Raw genomic sequence first — 18,402 nt, forward strand, 5'->3', positions numbered from 1 at the left:
ACAACGAGGAGCTCCTGCATCCCCAGGGACAGTGACTCAGAACCGACTCTGCCAGCAGTTTTTGCAAAACAGTCTGAGGCTTCTCTCTGAGAGGGAGGTTGGGGTGCTGTTTGCTCTCCTCTAAACCTCCAAAAACCATCAAAAGCTGTCAAGGCGAGAGAAAGCAGATGAAAGAACATAAAAACCCCCAGAGAACAAAAGGCTGAAAAAAACCAGTTTCCTGAAAAAAAAAGAGCTCACCCACTTGAGGGGAGCGGGAGGACCTAACTCAGGGACCATCATTGTCTGAAAACCCATGTGGCAGGCCCCTCCCCCAGAAAACCAACCAGGAAGGAAGAAAAAAAAAATACTACAAGAGAACAACCACCACTACTTCATAAATACAACTTTTATTTTTAACTCTTTACCAATATTCTGGTTCTTTTTTTTTATACATACAGATAAATTTTTAATCTATTTACCATCACACTGAGATGTCCAGTACATCAAATTCTTTAATAACCTTCTAACCTGAACTTTTTGATACATACACCCGTGTTTTTCTTTTGTTTTTCTATTTTTTTAATTCTTTTTAAATTTTAACTTAGTTTAGTCTAGTTTATTCTTTTTTTAATTTTTATTTTCTACTATACATATAGAGTTAAACTTCAAGGGAATCCCCTTTCCCCAATCAATGCTACCCCTATAGGCAAACCAGTTTCTAATCCCCCTGTAACTTAGGAAAGTTGAGTCCCTTAACAAAAACATCAAGATACCTTCAGGAAGAATCAAAATAACGTTCCTCACCCACACTGAGAATCTATAACCACTCTCCCAATTTTTCCTTCTGTCAGTGTTTCTGTGAATTTGTGTTTGTCCTGATAATATATAAATCTTATACTTGGGGTTCTTGCTGATGAGGTTCTTCCCTTTTTTTTGCTTATATATACATATTTTTTTCTCTTATCATATACTTTTATCACTCTTTTTGTCTGTCTGTTTTTGTTTGTATACTCCACAAATCTTACCTTGTGGCCCATTTGGGCTGAGCCTTCTCTTTTATCTTCCCTTTTTTTCCTATCTCTCTCTCTCTCTTTTTTTTCCTTTTTTCTTTCCCCTTTTTTTCTTTCTTCTTCTCTATTTCTTTTTCTTTTCTTTTTTCTCTCATTTGGGTGGGGAATCCTGATTGCATAGCAGCATTCCAGGGTGAACATTAACTGCACCACAATCGATAAGTCCAGCTGCATCTGTTTAGTCATCTCTTACCAAAATGACTAGGAGGAGGAATACCCAACAGAAGAAAAATACAGAGGATGGGCCTTCTGCAACAGAGCTAATGACTATCGACATAGACAATATGTCAGAAAAGGAATTCAGACTAACAATAATCCAGGCAATAGCTAGGTTGGAGAAAGCCATGGATGACCAAACAGAATTGATTAGGGCAGAACTGAAAGCCACCAGGGATGATGTTCAAAATGCTCTCAATGAGTTCCAATCGAATCTAAATTCTCTCAAAGCTAGAATAACTGAGACAGAAGATAGAATTAGTGATCTGGAGGACAAACAGATAGAGAGAAAGGATCAGGAGGAAGCCTGGAACAAACAGCTCAGAAGCCACGAAAACAGAATCAGGGAAATAAACGATGCCATGAAACGTTCCAACGTCAGAATTATTGGAATCCCTGAAGGGGAAGAAAAAGAAAGAAGTCTAGAAGATATAGTGGAAGAAGTTGTCTATGAAAATTTTCCCAATCTCACGAATGGAAACAGCGTTCATGTACTAGAGGCAGAGAGATTTCCTCCCAAGATTTTAGATTCTCGAAAGTCCTCATGGCACCTTATAGTTAGAATGGGGAATTATGTTTCAAGAGATACCCTCTTAAAAGCAGCTAGGACAAAGAAGCTTCTTACATACAGAGGAAAGCCCATTAGAATAACGTCAGACATTTCCACAGAGACCTGGAAAGCCAGGAAGGGCTGGAAAAATATATTCAGAGTACTAAATGAGAAGAACATGCAACCAAGAATACTCTATCCAGCAAGACTGACATTTAAAATGGATGGAGAGATAAAGAGTTTCCAAGACCAGCAAGGCTTAAAAGACTATGCAACCACCAAGCCGACACTGCAGGAAATATTAAGGGGGGTCCTATAAAAGAGAAAAAATCCTAAGAATATCATTGAACAGAAATATAGAAACAATCTATAGACAGAAAGACTTCAAAGGCAACACGATGTCAATAAAAACCTATCTCTCAATAATCAGTCTCAATGTGAATGGCCTAAATGCGCCCATAAAATGACACAGGGTTGCAGAATGGATAAAATGATAGGACCCATCCATATGTTGTCTACAAGAGAACCATTTTGAACCTAAGGATAAACACAGACTGAAAGTGAAAGGATGGAGAAGCATCTTTCATGCCAATGGGTCTCAAAAGAAGGCCGGAGTAGCAATTCTCATATCAGATAAATTAGATTTTAAACTAAAGACTGTAGTCAGAGATACAGAAGGACACTACATAATTCTTAAAGGGACTATCCGCCAAGACGATCTAACAATTGTGAATATCTATGGCCCAATATGGGAGCACCCAATTACATAAGAAAACTATTAATCAAGATAAAGAGTCATATTGATACGAATACAATAATAGTAGGAGATCTTAATACGCCTCTCTCAGAAATAGACAGATCATCGAAACAGAAAATTAATAAAGAAATAAGAGCATAATGAAACATTGGACCAGATGGACCTCATCGACATATACAGAACATTCCACCCTAAAACAACAGAATACTCATTCTTCTCAAGTGCACATGGAACCTTCTCCAGAATAGAGCACATACTGGGTCACAAAGCAGGACTCAACCGATACCAAAAGACTGACATTATTCCCTGCATATTCTAAGATCACAATGCTTTGAAACTGGAGCTCAATCGCAAGGAAAAGTTCAGAAGGTACTCAAAGACCTGGAAGCTAAAGACCACCTTGCTTAAGAATGCTTGGATCAACCAGGAGATCAAAGATGAACTTAAACAATTCATGGAAACCAATGAGAATGAAGACACCTCGGTCCAAAACCTATGGGATACAGCAAAGACGGTTCTAAGGGGGAAATACATAGCCATCCAAGCCTCCCTCAAAAACATTGAAAAATGCAGAATACTCCAGCTGTCTCTACACCTTAAGGAACTGGAGAATCAACATCAAATCAAACCAACTCCACATGCAAGAAGGGAAATAATCAAGATTAGAGCAGAGATCAATGAGGTAGAAACAAGAGATACAGTAGAACGTATCAATGAAACAAGAAGCTGGTTTTTGGAAAGAATCAATAAGATCGATAAACCATTGGCCACACTAATCCAAAAGAAAAGAAAGAAAGCCCAAATTAATAAAATTATGAATGAAAAGGGAGAGATCACAACTAACACCAAGGAAATAGAAACAATCATCAGAAATTATTACCAACAGTTATATGCCAATAAGCTAAGCAACCTAGATGAAATGGATGCCTTCCTGGAAAGCTACAAATTCCCAAAATTGAACCAGGAAGAAATTGACAACCAGAATAGACCGATATCTAGTAATGAGATTGAAGCAGTGATCAAAAACCTCCCAAAAAACAAGAGCCCAGGACCTGACGGATTCCCTGGGGAATTCTACCAAACTTTCAAAGAAGAAATAACACAAATTCTCCTGAAGCTGTTCCAAAAAATTGAAGCAGAAGGACAACTTCCAGACTCTTTTTATGAAGCCAGCATTACCCTGATCCCCAAACCAGGCAAAGACCCCACCAAAAAGGAGAATTTCAGACCAATATCACTGATGAATATGGATGCAAAGATTCTCAACAAGATCCTAGCAAACAGGATCCAGCAGCACATTAAAAAGATTATCCACCATGACCAGGTGAGATTCATCCCTGGGTTGCAAGGTTGGTTCAACATTCGCAAATCAATCAATGTGATAGAACAAATCAGTAAGAGAAGAGAGAAGAACCACATCGTCCTCTCAATGGATGCAGAAAAAGCATTTGACAAAATCCAGCAGTCCGTTCCTGATGAAAATGCTTCAAAGTATAGGGATAGAGGGAACATTCCGGAACTTCATAAAATCTATCTATGAAAGACCCACAGCAAATATCATCTTCAATGGGAAAAAGCTTTCAGCCTTCCCGTTGAGATCAGGAACACGACAAGGATGCCCACTCTCACCACTCTTGTTCAACATAGTATTAGAAGTTCTAGCAATGGCAATCAGACAACAAAGAGAAATAAAAGGTATCCAAATTGGCAAGGAAGAAGTCAAACTCTCTCTCTTCGCAGATGACATGATTCTTTATATGGAAAACCCCAAAGACTCCACCCCCAAACTACTAGAACTCATACAGCAATTCAGTAACGTGGCAGGATACAAAGTCAATGTACAGAAATCAGTGGCTTTCTTATACACTAACAATGAAAATACAGAAAGGGAAATTATAGAATCGATTCCATTTACTATAGCACCAAGAACCATAAGATACCTGGGCATAAACCTAACCAAAGAAGTAAAGGACCTGTACTCGAGGAACTGCAGAACACTCATGAAAGAAATCGAAGAAGACACAAAAAGATGGAAGACTGTTCCATGCTCTTGGATCGGAAGAATAAACATTGTTAAAATGTCTATACTGCCTAGAGCAATCTATACTTTTAAGGCCATTCTGATCAAAATTCCACGGATATTTTTCAAAGAGCTGGAGCAAATAATCCTAAAATTTGTTTGGAGTCGGAAGAGACCCCGAATTGCTAAGGAAATGTTGAAAAACAAAAACAAAACTGGCGGCATCACGTTACCCGATTTCAAGCTTTACTACAAAGCTGTGATCACCAAGACAGCGTGGTACTGGCATAAAAACAGACACATAGATCAGTGGAACAGAGTGGAGAGCCCAGATATGGACCCTCAACTCTATGGTGAAATAATCTTCGACAAAACAGGAAAAAATATTCAATGGAAAAAAGTCTCTTCAATAAATGGTGCTGGGAAAACTGGACAGCGATATGTAGAAGAATGAAACTCGCCCATTCTCTTACACCGTACACAAAGATAAACTCGATATGGATAAAAGACTTCAACGTGAAACAGGAATCTATCAGAATCCTAGAGGAGAACATAGGCAGTAACCTCTTCGATATCAGCCACAGCAACTTCTTTCAAGATATGTCTCCAAAGGCCAAGGAAATAAAAGCAAAAATGAACTTTTGGGACTTCATCAAGATCAAAAGCTTCTGCACAGCAAAGGAAACAATCAACAAAACAAAAAGGCAACCCACGGAATGGGAGAATATATTTGCAAATGACAGTACAGACAAAAGTTGATATCCAGGATCTACAAAGAACTTCTCAAACTCAACACACACAAAACAGATAATCATATCAAAAAATGGGCAGAAGATATGAACAGACACTTCTCCAACGAAGACATACAAATGGATATCAGACACATGAAAAAATGTTCATCATCACAAGCCATCAGGGAGTTTCAAATTAAAACAACATTGAGATACCACCTAACACCAGTTAGAATGGCCAAAATTAGCAAGACAGGAAACAACGTGTGCTGGAGAGGATGTGGAGAAATGGGAACCCTCTTACACTGTTGGTGGGAATGCAAGTTAGTGCAGCCACTTTGGAGAACAGTGTGGAGATTCCTGAAGAAATTAAAAATAGAGCTTCCCTATGACCCTGCAATTGCACTGCTGGGTATTTACCCCAAAGATACAGATGTAGTGAACAGAAGGGCCATCTGTACCCCAATGTTTATTGCAGCAATGTCTACGGTCGCCAAACTGTGGAAAGAACCAAGATGCCCTTCAACGGATGAATGGATAAGGAAGATGTGGTCCATATACCCAATGGAGTATGATGCCTCCATCAGAAAGGATGAATACCCAACTTTTGTAGCAACATGGAGGGGACTGGAAGAAATTATGCTGAGCGAAATAAGTCAAGCAGAGAGAGTCAAGTATCATATGGTCTCCCTTATTTGTGGAGCATAACAAATAACATGGAGGACATGGGGAGATGGAGAGGAGAGAGAGTTGAGGGAAACTGGAAGGGGAGATGAACCATGAGAGACTATGGACTCTGAAAAACAACCAGAGGGTTATGAAGGGGTGGCAGGGGGGGGGTCTGGGGGGTGTGTGGTGGGAGGTTGAGGAACCAGGTGGTGGGTAGTAGGGAGGGCATGTACTGCATGGAGCACTGGGTGTGATGCCAAAGCAATGAACACTGTTATGCTGTAAATAAGCAAATAAAAATAAATAAATTTTTAAAAAAAGAAAAAATAATAATAACCCTTAATCTGATAAGACACTTGTAAATATCTACTCTCACTCTGGGAGGTTGCCTTTTAGCTTTGTTGACTGTTTCTTTTGCTCGTCAGAAGTTTTTATCTTGATAAAGTCCCAATGGTTCAATTTTGCTTTTGTTTCTCTTGCATGTGGGAATGTATCTCACAATACGTCACTGTGGCTGAGATGAAAGTCTTCATGGCCTGAATTCTTCACTAGGATTTTGATGGATTCTTGCCTCACATTCAGGTTTTTCGTCCATTTGCGTTCTCTTTGTGTATGGTGTAAGAGAATGGTCCAGTTCCATTCTTCTGCATATTGCTGTCAAACATTCCCAAAACCATTTATTGAAGGGACTATCTTTTCTCAATTGGTTATTTTTTCCTGCTTTATCAAGACTTGAAATACATGGATTATTTTCCATTTCTTTATGTCTTTCTTAATTTCTTTCGTATGTGTTCTATAGTTTCTAGAGTACAGATCCTTGACCTCTTTTTTTCAGGTTGATTCCCAGGTATCTTTGTGTGTGTGTGTGTGCAATTGTCAAGGTTATCAATTGCTTGATTTCCCTTCCTCTGCCTCATTGTTAGTGTATAGAAATGCAGTTGACTTCTGTTCATTGATTGTATATACTGCCACTTTGCTGAATTGCTGTATCTGTTCTAGCATTTTTTAGCCAGAAATATTTGGGATTTTTATATAGAGTTTCACGTCATCTGTGAAGCATGAAAGTTTGAATTCTACTTCCCCAGTTTGGATGCCTTTTATTTCTTTTTGTTTTCTTATTGCTGAGGCTAGGCTTCCAGTACTGTATTGAAGAACAGTGGTGAGAGTGGACATCCCTGTCATGTTCCAGATCATAGGGGATAAGCCCCAACATTTCCTGCTTACAAGAGACTAATTTTAGAAACAAAGACGCCTTCAGTTTGAACGTAAAGTGATAGATAACTATTGATAATGTCAGAGGACATCAACAGAAAGCTAGGGTAGCCATTCTTATATCAGACAAATAGTAATTATAATATACTATATATATGTATACTATAATAGACAACAGTAATAAGAGATGAAGAAGGGCACTGTATCATAATAAAAGTGTCTATCCAATAACACGTTTCAAAAATTGTTGATATTTTTGCCTCTAACTTCGGAGCAGTCAAATATATAAATACAGAATAATATATAATAAACAAATAATAAATAACAAACAAATAATAAACAAATAATAAAATACAGAAACACATTGATAATAGTAGAGTAATACTAGGGATACTTAACAGGATCAAGATGAGTCTCTTATAGACAGCAATGGGCAGATCATGTAAATAAAGGATCAATGAGGAAACAAGGACTTTTTTATTATTATGTTCCATCAGTCAACTTATGGTACATCATTAGTTTTTGGTGCAGTGTTCAATGACTCATTAGCTGTGACATTCAGTGTTCACACAACACATGCCCTCCTTTATCATCACCCGGGTTCCCCATCCCACTACCCACTCCCGTCTTTAACCCTCTCTTTCTTTCCCAGAGCTAAGAGTTTCCTATGGATTGTCTCACTCTCTGATTTCTTCCCATTCAGTTTTCCCTCCTATCCCTTATGATCTTCTGCCCTATTTCTTCTATTCAACATATGAGTGAAATCATGTCGTGATTGTCTCTGATTGACTTAGTTCACTTTGCCTGATACCGTTCAGTTCTATCCACATAGATGGTAAGTGTTCATTCTTTCTGATGGCTAAGTAATATTCCATTGTATATATGGACCACATCTTCTTTATCCATTCATCTGTTGAAGGGCATCTCAGCTCCTCCAACAGTGTGGCTACTGTGAATAGTGCTGTTATGAACATTGGGGTACAGATGACCATTCTTTTCACTACATCTGTATCTTTGGGGTAAATGCCCAGTAGTGCAATTGTAGGGTCATCTGAAGGCTCTATTTTTCATTTCTTAAGGTATCACCACACTATTTTTCAAAGTGACTGCACCATTTCTTGATTGGATTATGTGTTCTTTCGGTGTTGAGTTTGATAAGTTGTTTATAGGTTTAGGATACTAGCCCTTTATCTGATAGGAGTTTGCAAATATCTTCTCCAATTCTGTCAGTTGTCTTTTGGTTTTGTTAACTGTTTCATTTGCTGTGTGAAGGCTTTTGATCTTAATTTTTGTTTTTGCTTCCCCTGCCTTTGGCAACGTTTCTAGGGATAAGTTGCTGCGGCTGAGGTCAGGGATGTTGCTGCCTGTGTTCTCCTCAAGGATTTTTATGGACTCATTTCTCACATTGATGTCCTTCATCCATTTGGAGTCTATTTTCATGTGTGGTTTAAGAAAATGATCCAGTTTCATTATTCTGCATGTGGTTGTCCAATTTTCCCAATAGCATTGCTGAAGAGGCTGTCTTTTTCCATTCGACATTCTTTCCTGCTTTGTCAAAGATTAGTTGATCATAGAGTTGAGGGATTATTTCTGGGCTTAAGATTCTGTTCCATGGATCCAGGTATCTGCTTTTGGGCCACTGTCTCTGATTCTTTTTTGTTGGGATTTCCTCCTCCTTGTCATTCCGTCCATGGATGGTTGAGTGAATGGTACAAGTCAAAAATATCAACCACGACCCAAGCAGAATGCACCCTAGAAAAATCCAGAGTGCTCAGAAGTCACCATTGAAAAAATAAAGGCAAATTAAAACACAAGAATAAAATTAAAAAAAAAGTAGGAGGGACAAGATGGTGGAGAAGTAGGAGACCCTGTTTCAAGTGGTCCCCTAAAGTGAGCTATATCTCTACCAGAACACTCTGAACACCCATGAAATCAGCCTGCATTGTAGGATTATATACTTGTGGATCTTGACAGGTGCAGAAGACATCAGTGGAGAGGTAAAACATAGTGGAAATGCTTGGACTGTTATCAGAGGATAAATAGATAGGAGAGGGAGCCACCAAAACCAATCCCTGTGGTTGACATTAACTTGGAGTCTGGTTAAAGCCCTCAAAATGAGCAAAAGATCTTAAGGGGCAACTGTTGGAATCAGGTGGCCATGGGCATGAGCCTGCCCCACAACCAGGATGGCATTGGTTGGAGACCACCCCTGCCAGAGAGAGCACAGGTGAGCCTCCAGTTTCTTGGCCCTGAGCCCTAGACCACCTACTGGGTCACAAATCAGGGCTCAACTGATACCAAAAGATTGAGATTATTCCCTGCAGGTTCTCAGATCACAAAGCTTTGAAAATGGAACTCAACCACAAGGAAATGTTTGGAAGGAACTCAAACACCTGGAAGACAAAGAACACCTTGCTTGAGAATGCTTGGATTCACCAGGAAGACAAAGAAGAACTTAAACAACTCATGGAAAACAATGAGAATGAAGACACTTTGGTCCAAAACCTATGGGATACAGCAAAGGCCATCCTAAGGGGGAAATGCATAGCCATCCAAACCTCCCTCAAAAAAATTGAAAAACCCAGAATACACCAGATGTCTCTATACCTTAAAGAAATGGAGAATCAACAACAAATTAAGCCAACTCCACATGCAAAAAGGTAAATAATCAAGTTTAGAGCAGAGGTCAATGAGAAAGAAACTAGAGATACAGGAGAATACATCAATGAAAGTAGAAGCTGTTTTTTGTTTTTTGTTTTTTTTTTAAGAATCAATAAGGTCAATAAACCATTGGCCAAACTAATCCAAAATAAAAGAAAGAAGGCCCAAATTAATAAAATTATGAATTAAAAGGGAGAGATCACAACTAACACCGAGGAAATAGAAACAATCATCAGGAATTATTATCAACGGATAAATGTCAATATGTTAAGCAACCTAGATGAAACGGATGCATTCGTGGAAAATTATAAACTTCCAAAACTGAATCAGGAAGAAATTGACACCTGAATAGATCGATATTTAGTAACGAGATTGAAGCAGTGATCAAAAACCTCTGAAAAAACAAGAGCCCAGGACCTGATGGATTCCCTGGGAAATTCTACCAAACTTTCAAAGAAGAAATAATTCCTATTCTCCTTAAGCTGTTTCAAAAATTGGAGCAGAAGGAAAACATCCAGACTATTTTTATGAAGCCAGTATTACCCTTATTCCCCAAAGAGGCAAAGGCCTTACCCAAAAAAGGAGAATTTCAGACCAATATAACTAATGAACGTGGATGCTAAGATTCTCAACATGATCCTAGCTAACAAGATCCAATGGTGCATTAAAAAGATTATCCACCATGATCAGGTGGGAATCATCCCTGGGTTACAAGTGTGGTTCAACATTCCCAAATCAATCAATGTGATAGAACAAATCAATAAGAGAAGAGAGAAAAACCACATTGTCCTCTCAATTAATGCAGAAGAAGCATTTGACAAAACCCAGCATCCGTTCCTGATTCAAACGTTTCAAAGTATAGGGATAGAGGGAACATTCCTGAACTTTATAAAATTTATCTATAAAAAACCTACAGCAAATACCATCCTTAATGGGAAAGAGCTCACAGTCTCCCCAGTGAGATCAGGAACACGACAAGGAAGCCAACAGTTACCATTCTTTTTCAACATAGTATTAGAAGTCCTAGCAACAGCAATCAGACAACAAAGAGAAATAAAATGTATTCGAATTTTCAACGAAGAAGTCAAACTTTCTCTCTTCTCAGATGACATGATACTTCATATGGAAAATCTGAAAGCTTCCACCCTCCAAAAGAAAAGAACTCATACAGCAGTTCAGCAATGTAGCAGGATACAAACTCAATGTACAGAAATCAGTTGCTTTCTTATACATGGACAACGAAAACACAGAAAGGGAAATTAGAGAATCGATTCCATTTACTATAGCACCAAGAACCATAAGATACCTGGGAATAAACCTAACTAAAGAGGTAAAGGATCTGTACTCGAGAAACTACAGAGCACTCATGAAAGTAATTGAAGAAGACGCAAAAAGATGGAAGACCATTCCATCCTCCTGGATCGGAAGAACAAACATTGTTAAAATGTCTATACTGCCTTGAGCAATCTATAATTTTAATACCATCCCGATCAAAATTCCTCTAATGTTTTTCAAAGAGCTGGAGCAAATAATCCTAAAATTTGTATGGAATCAGAAGAGACCCTGAGGGGCACCAGGGTGCCTCAGTGGGTTGAGTCTCTGCCTTCGGCTCAGGTTATGATCTCAGGGTCCTGGTATCGAGTCCCGCATCAGGCTCTAGCCTGCTTCCTCCTCTCTCTGTGACTGCAAACACAAGACATCCTGGTCAGGAAAATGTCACACACCCAATGTTTCTCTCACTCATATCCACTCACATACTCATTTTTTTCCTCCATAAATTACCTTTCAAAAGAGAAAGAAGGAAAACCCAGCCAAGCACAAATTCCATGGTGAGTTCTCTGTGTTCTGTCCTGATCACTGAATGATCAGGTATCCCGGGCCTGGGGCTCCTCTCCCAGCTGCAGGGTCTTGGATGTGTTGGTTAAATCAGCAGAGGGAGGCCCTATTTGCATGTCCTCTGGCTATATATTCAGCTTGGGGATCTATTCTTACAGAGAGGCAGTGACCCAAGCGGTTGGAATGTCTTTAATTTAGTGCTAACGACCAGTTTTGACAAATATATATATATATATATATATATATATATATATATATATACATATATATATAACTTTCCAGTGTGTATACTTGGGTTTGTAAGGTGTTCATGAACACATATGGGGTGAGATTGACCGGACGATCTTGGTCAGTGCTACCCTCACAGGAGCTGCTGCCCTCCACGCCAAATCAATGCAGGACAGTGTGTCAAGCTATGAGGAATGTGGAACCCATCCTGTAATGGGGATATATTGATTTTGCTTATTTTATAGTTTACTATAAATAGAGAGTAAATCAGTATAGTGTACGTGTATTTTCATGTCTTTAACATTCCATTCTCTCTGCGTTCCTCCAGGATCACCTTTGTTATTACCTAAAATTAGATTGATGTGTATATTTGACAAATGATGAATGGCCCACATACGGAGTGTGTAGTATAACAAATATAGGTGTCACAATCAACATTAATGACAGTGAGTGTACCAATTCTCCATAAAATTTTCGGCATTACTCCTGGAATTCCTCATTCCTTTCCCTTGTTTATCCTGTCCCCACATAACTATTGTTCTTTCTCATGTCACCTCATACTAGCTTTAATTCTGTAGAAATCATAAATGGGTCATTGTACTCTATGTACTTTCTTTGTGGGGCTTCTTTGCCTCAGGATCAGTCCTTGTGGGTACAGTCATGTTGCTGTCTGTATCAGGAATCACTAGTTTTAATGATGGACAGCTCTGATGGCAGCAGTCGGAAGCACCAGCTGGAGGAAGATCTGAAAGAGCAGAAAGAATCCACTTGCTTCAAGACTCATCCACACACACTCTTGACCCAGGAGTTCTTTGTCCCAAAAAAGAGAAGAACTCCCGTGTTGTTCAGGAACCATTTCTGCTGTGATGAAGAGAATCAAAGGCAGCAAGAGGTGGACCAGAGAACATTGAGTTAGAAGCTCAGAAAGACCTGTCAATGGAAGATGCGAGGCACCAGGAGGAAGAACAGCATGGGAGGAGCTGTCCTACTGCAGAAGAATCCTGTGCACAAACAAATCCGACACTCAGGCACCAGACTGTGGGTGTCATGTCAAGCGGCCAGCTTCTGACTATGCCCATAACTCCCACATGCTCCACTCAGTTCCACTGATAACCTCAGTTGTGAGCTGCAGGCATCACATGGGAACAGCAGTTGCTCTTTGCCTCAAATCAGGATCCTTCTTTCCTTGTCAGGAGTGCACGGAGAGGATCCATTTCTGCAGCCACACCTGGCCACACCCCCACAGAGTGTACCTGACATGTGCAGAATCTACTTTTGTTGAGAATTGTTTTCCTGTGCTACTGAGGCTCATTAGGAGGCTCAACACATGTGTTTCTCCTACTGAATCCAAGTACTTAACTTACATTGAGCCATTGTGGACCTTGACTGTGGGTATTAACTGAGACCATAATGTAGCCTCTGTATCAAAAGAATGCAAATTTATTGCCACTCTGCTACTCTCCTGGCTTTCTATTTTTTATTTTTAAAATTTATTTTAAAATTTCTTTTCAGTGTTCCAGAATTCATTTTTATGCACCACACCCAGTGCTCTATGCAATACATGCTCTCCACAATACCCACTACCAGGCTCACCCAACCACCCATCTCCCTTCCCTCCAAAACCCTCAGTTTGTTTCTCAGAGTCCACAGTCTCTCATGGTTCATCTCCCTCTGATTTCCCCCAACTCCTTCTTCTCTCCATCTCCCCATGTCCTCCATGTTATTCCTAATGCTCCAAAAATAAGCGAAACCATATGATAAATGACTCTCTCTGTTTGATTTATTTCACTCAGAATAATCTCTTCCAGTCTGGTTCATGTTGATACAAAAGTTGGATTTTCATCCTTTCTGATGGAGGCATAATACTGCATGTGTGTGTCTGTGTGTGTGTATGTGTGTGTGTGTATGTATATATAGATATATGTATATTATATACAATATACATATTGTATATGTACACATATGTATACATATGTATACATAATATACATAATATATGTGTATATATATGTGTATTATATTATGCATTATATATATATATATATATATATATATATATATATTCTACTTTAATCAGAAAATAAGAACCATTATGCTTTCCTGAAAACATGATCTCTGTTTCAGATTCTGTCCGTTTCTTTGTACAAAGTGTATTTAGAACAAAGGAATGAAACTCCAATGGGAATGCCTCAGGAACTGCACAACCAGGAAGAAGACTGTGTTGCCCCATGCGGAGCCTCCTGGCAGCCATGTCATGCTTGGGACAGAGCTGGTGTGAAGCCACATTCTTCCTTGTAAGTGAAAAATTCACAGGGAACACTGTGCTCTACACACATGCATCAGTCCTCCCATAAACTGAAGTGGAAGCAAGATAGTTGACTCCCTTCTCTGATTTTGTCTTATAATGTTTTGAAATCTGTTAATCTCATTTATCAGTCACCTTTCTAGGGGGAAATGGGCAGTTTAGGAGGAGGAGTCTCCATGAGCATTGGAAAGCACAGGTTTTGTCCTTAGAGGAATGTGTGCTATAAGGGTTTCTTGTCCTTCCCCATTTTGTTAACTTCCTCCCAGAATCCACTTGGGAAGGCAACCATGTGTGCTAGGCCTTCACACAGCCTGTGCCTTCTTTCCTCAATGTGCTTTTTCTCATCTGCTAGACACCCTCCTAAGCCTTGGTTCAGCTCAGTTAAAATCTTTCTCATAAGTCCTTCCTTGACCGCGTGGCCTCCTCAGGAAAGATGATCACTGACTTCTCCGTAGCTCCCAATGTTCCCTGTGTGCATCTCCCTCAGAACAGATATACCACCTTGGTACCTGTTCACAAGCAGATAGAAGCAAAGATGCCCACAATTTTCTTAGTCCTCGAAGACAACAGTTATCTTCGTCACCTCTGCACTATGTGTCTCTGATGCAGAATTCATTCAGCCCATGTTGAATAGTGGTTTTCCTGCAGACTGGTCATTACTTATGAAGTCTACTCTTTACATGTACCTGATCTTGTGTGTGGGGACAAAACAGCATCCATATTCTGCCCAGGTCGAGTCTAGGCACCATGTAAAGTATAAATCTATCTGACATTATTTCCACTAGTTCATAGAGTGAACATGATGATGAGGCCATTGTAGTCTCAGTAATGGTGATTAAAAAAAAAAATACATGATTTCTAGATCACAACCATTCTGAAGACCAACAAATTAATATAAAATGAAGATCCTTTATTCTTTACCCAGAAGTCTAGTGTACAATTCCATACCTGTTTGTGTAATTCATTAACGACTATTTATTTGGTTATAACTGCACAAACTGTAGCCCTGACTTGTCTCTGTGAATACAGCAATGAACAGAAATAGAAGAACGTGCCTTCATGGGGCTTACCCCTTGAAGGTGTAAGAGAAATCATAAGTCAGCAGCAATCCTCTCTTTCTCCACGTGGTAAAGGATTCTCTGACTGACTCCGGTGTGTTGAGTAGTTAGGAGTGGGATAGGGACATGGGACCTTGGATTCAGGAAGGTGAGGAGATTCTTGCTGGTGTCCAAGTGAAAACTGATAGGAGCTCAGTCCAGGGTGGCACCAGTGAAGGGGTGGGAATTGGTTGGATTCTGAGTGTGTCTTGAACTTGTAACTGGCAATACATGTTGACTAATTGGCCATGGAGTGACAAAAAGAGGCAGTTAAGGAGGGCACCCAGCTATCAGCCCCAGAGTTTGAGGTCTCCATCCTTCATCCTGTAAAAATCCCTTTTTGACCCCAGTTCTTGTATCTCTTGTGGATTCCTCGAGGGTTTGTTCATTGTGTCTCATTATCACTGGCTTTCTGAGCAATGAACACGTCCTCTGATAAGAATTTACTGACTTTTCCTGCGAAATATGGCTGTCACTCTATGCTTGGCCATTTTGCAAAGCTCCTAGATCATACACATATGTAGATTGTTAGAATTTCCATAATTTCTGGGAAGGAACCTCTGTTTTCAATGTTGTTTTGACTTAGTCATGGTTTCCCCTTGCTAATGGGGTTGTGCTCATTAACATTCTTGTAGGATGACTTTGCACTATTATTGGTTGTTTTTTTCTCCTTATGTGATGGCTTATTGCAAACTTGACTGCTGTTTTATTCTATCCAGATGTTCTCCACAGTGTGTCCCTGCAAAGTGTAGCTTTGCTTGGTAGACAGGTCTCCATTGGAGCTGCTCCATTTGTTAATGGATAGGAGACATGGACACCACATTGCAAAAAAAAGATAAGATATGACTGACTAACATGAGACAGGAAAAGTACTGGGGGAATGTAGAGATTCCTATTGAAGATGAGATTTCAGTTCTTTCTTTTTTAAGTAAAAACTAACAAGGTACAATGTCGTTTTGAAACAATATGATACAGACCTTATAAAAGAATCACTGGTTTTAATGATTAGGACCTCTCCAAAGAATGGACATAGCAGGATTTTATTTTTTTAAGTATTTGGGTGGGGTGGAATTGTTTCCAGTGTCTCATATTCCAATAAAGTTCCTTCTCCCCCTAGATATGTAGCTGATGAGCTCAAAAAATTTATTATTTATATGCTTTCCACAACGACCATGAACCTCAAGAAGATGCAGAGGAAAAAATTTGCATCAATATGGGAGTTTCTCTGCTTTGTTAAGTTCCTACTTTTCACAGGTGTTTTGAAAGCTCAATGTCAATCATGACAATATAATTAAAACATAATTAAAAGTAGGAAGTTTCTGTGAAGTTGTTATAAGGACATGTGTAATATGTTTATGTCATAACTTTAAGTCATTTTTGGAAAAGCTTGATGTCCATAACTATACTAGGGTTTAACCATGGAGCAGAAATCCAGGGTATCATTTATAACAATGGGTTAAAGAATCATCATATAATTCAAATCCCTGTCCATTAAGGGAGGTTGTGAGTTTAATTTTATGTAGAACATTCCACCCTAAAACAACAGAATACACATTCTTCTCAAGTGCACATGGAACCTTGCCCAGAATAGACCACATACTGGGTCACAAAGCAGGACTCAACCGATACCAAAAGACCGATATTATTCCCTGCATATTCTCAGATCACAATGCTTTGAAACTGGAACTCAATCACAAGGAAAAGTTCAGAAGGAACTCAAACACCTGGAAGCTAAAGACCGCCTTGCTTAAGAATGCTCGGATCAACCAGGAGATCAAAGATGAACTTAACCAATTCATGGAAACCAATGAGAATGAAGACACATCAGTACAAAACCTGTGGGATACAGCAAAGGCGGTTCTAAGGGGGAAATACATAGCCATCTGAGCCTCCCTCAAAAAAAAATTGAGAAATCCAGAATACACCAGCTGTCTCTACACCTTAAAGAACTGGAGAATCAAGAACAAATCAAACCAACTCCACACGCAAGAAGGGAAATAATTAAGATTCGAGCAGAGATCTATGAAGTAGAAACCAGAGGTAGAGCAGAATGTATCAATGAAACTAGAAGCTGGTTTTTTGAAAGAATCAATAAGACCGATAAACCATTGGCCACACTAATCCAAAACAAAAGAGAGAAAGCCCAAATTAATAAAATTATGAATGAAAAGGGAGAGATCACAACTAACACCAAGGAAATAGAAACAATCATCAGAAATTATTACCAACAGTTATATGCCAATAAGCTAAGCAACCTAGATGAAATGGATGCATTCCTGGAAAACTACAAACTCCCAAAATTGAACCAGGAAGAAACTGACAACCTGAATAGACCGATATCTAGTAATGAGATTGAAGCAGTGATCAAAAACCTCCCAAAAAACAAGAGCCCAGGACCTGACGGATTCCCTGGGGAATTCTACCAAACTTTCAAAGAAGAAATAACACCAATTCTCCTGAAGCTGTTTCAAGAAATTGAAGCAGAAGGAAAACTTCCAGACTCTTTTTATGAAGCCAGCATTACCCTGATGCCCAAACCAGGCAAAGACCCTACCAAAAAGGAGAATTTCAGACTAATTTTATGTGGAAATAATATCAGCCTGTGGGCACAATCTTATTTCTGATCTGGGATCTGTGTCTCTGTGACAATGAGACAATTCTGCAGTCAAATGCTCTACCACTGAGCTATACCGCCACGATGAGATGGTTCTGGCCAGGGAGACAGGAGAAGTTCTGTTGGGACATTCCTGCTTCTCCAGAAGTTACTTTCAGAATAATTTCTCCCTTCTCCCAGTCCCTATTTGGGTCTGCCTGTCCCCTTATGGAAAGCTGCCATTATGTCCCCCCATGATGGGAGTTTACCTGGGGTTTGGAAGCGCCATATAATTGATTTTACATCAAGTTACTGGAAGCAATCTGGCTGTCACTTCCCTCAGATCATCTGCAGTCTCTGTCTCTTTGGAGTCACCAGGTGATATCAACGTCTGTTAGTTAAATGTTATGTTGTAGCATGGTGCAGTGTAGAAGCCAACTAGTTACAATCTTGATTCAGTACTTGGGAGGAAACT

General features: G+C 39.4%; 1 gene segment (V, D, J or C); it reads right to left on the reverse strand.

The window, feature by feature from the left end:
- LOC123943810 overlaps nucleotides 1-11,731 on the reverse strand; it is a 43,914-nt gene extending 32,183 nt beyond the window's left edge. Inside the window, 1 exon segment of the V gene segment in view lies at nucleotides 11,651-11,731. Within this exon segment, the coding sequence occupies nucleotides 11,651-11,696 (46 nt within the window).
- Between the last annotated feature and the right edge of the window lie 6,671 nt (nucleotides 11,732-18,402).

Source organism: Meles meles, chromosome 6, assembly GCF_922984935.1.
Source record: "Meles meles chromosome 6, mMelMel3.1 paternal haplotype, whole genome shotgun sequence".
In the NCBI taxonomy this organism is placed as follows: Eukaryota; Metazoa; Chordata; class Mammalia; order Carnivora; family Mustelidae; genus Meles; species Meles meles.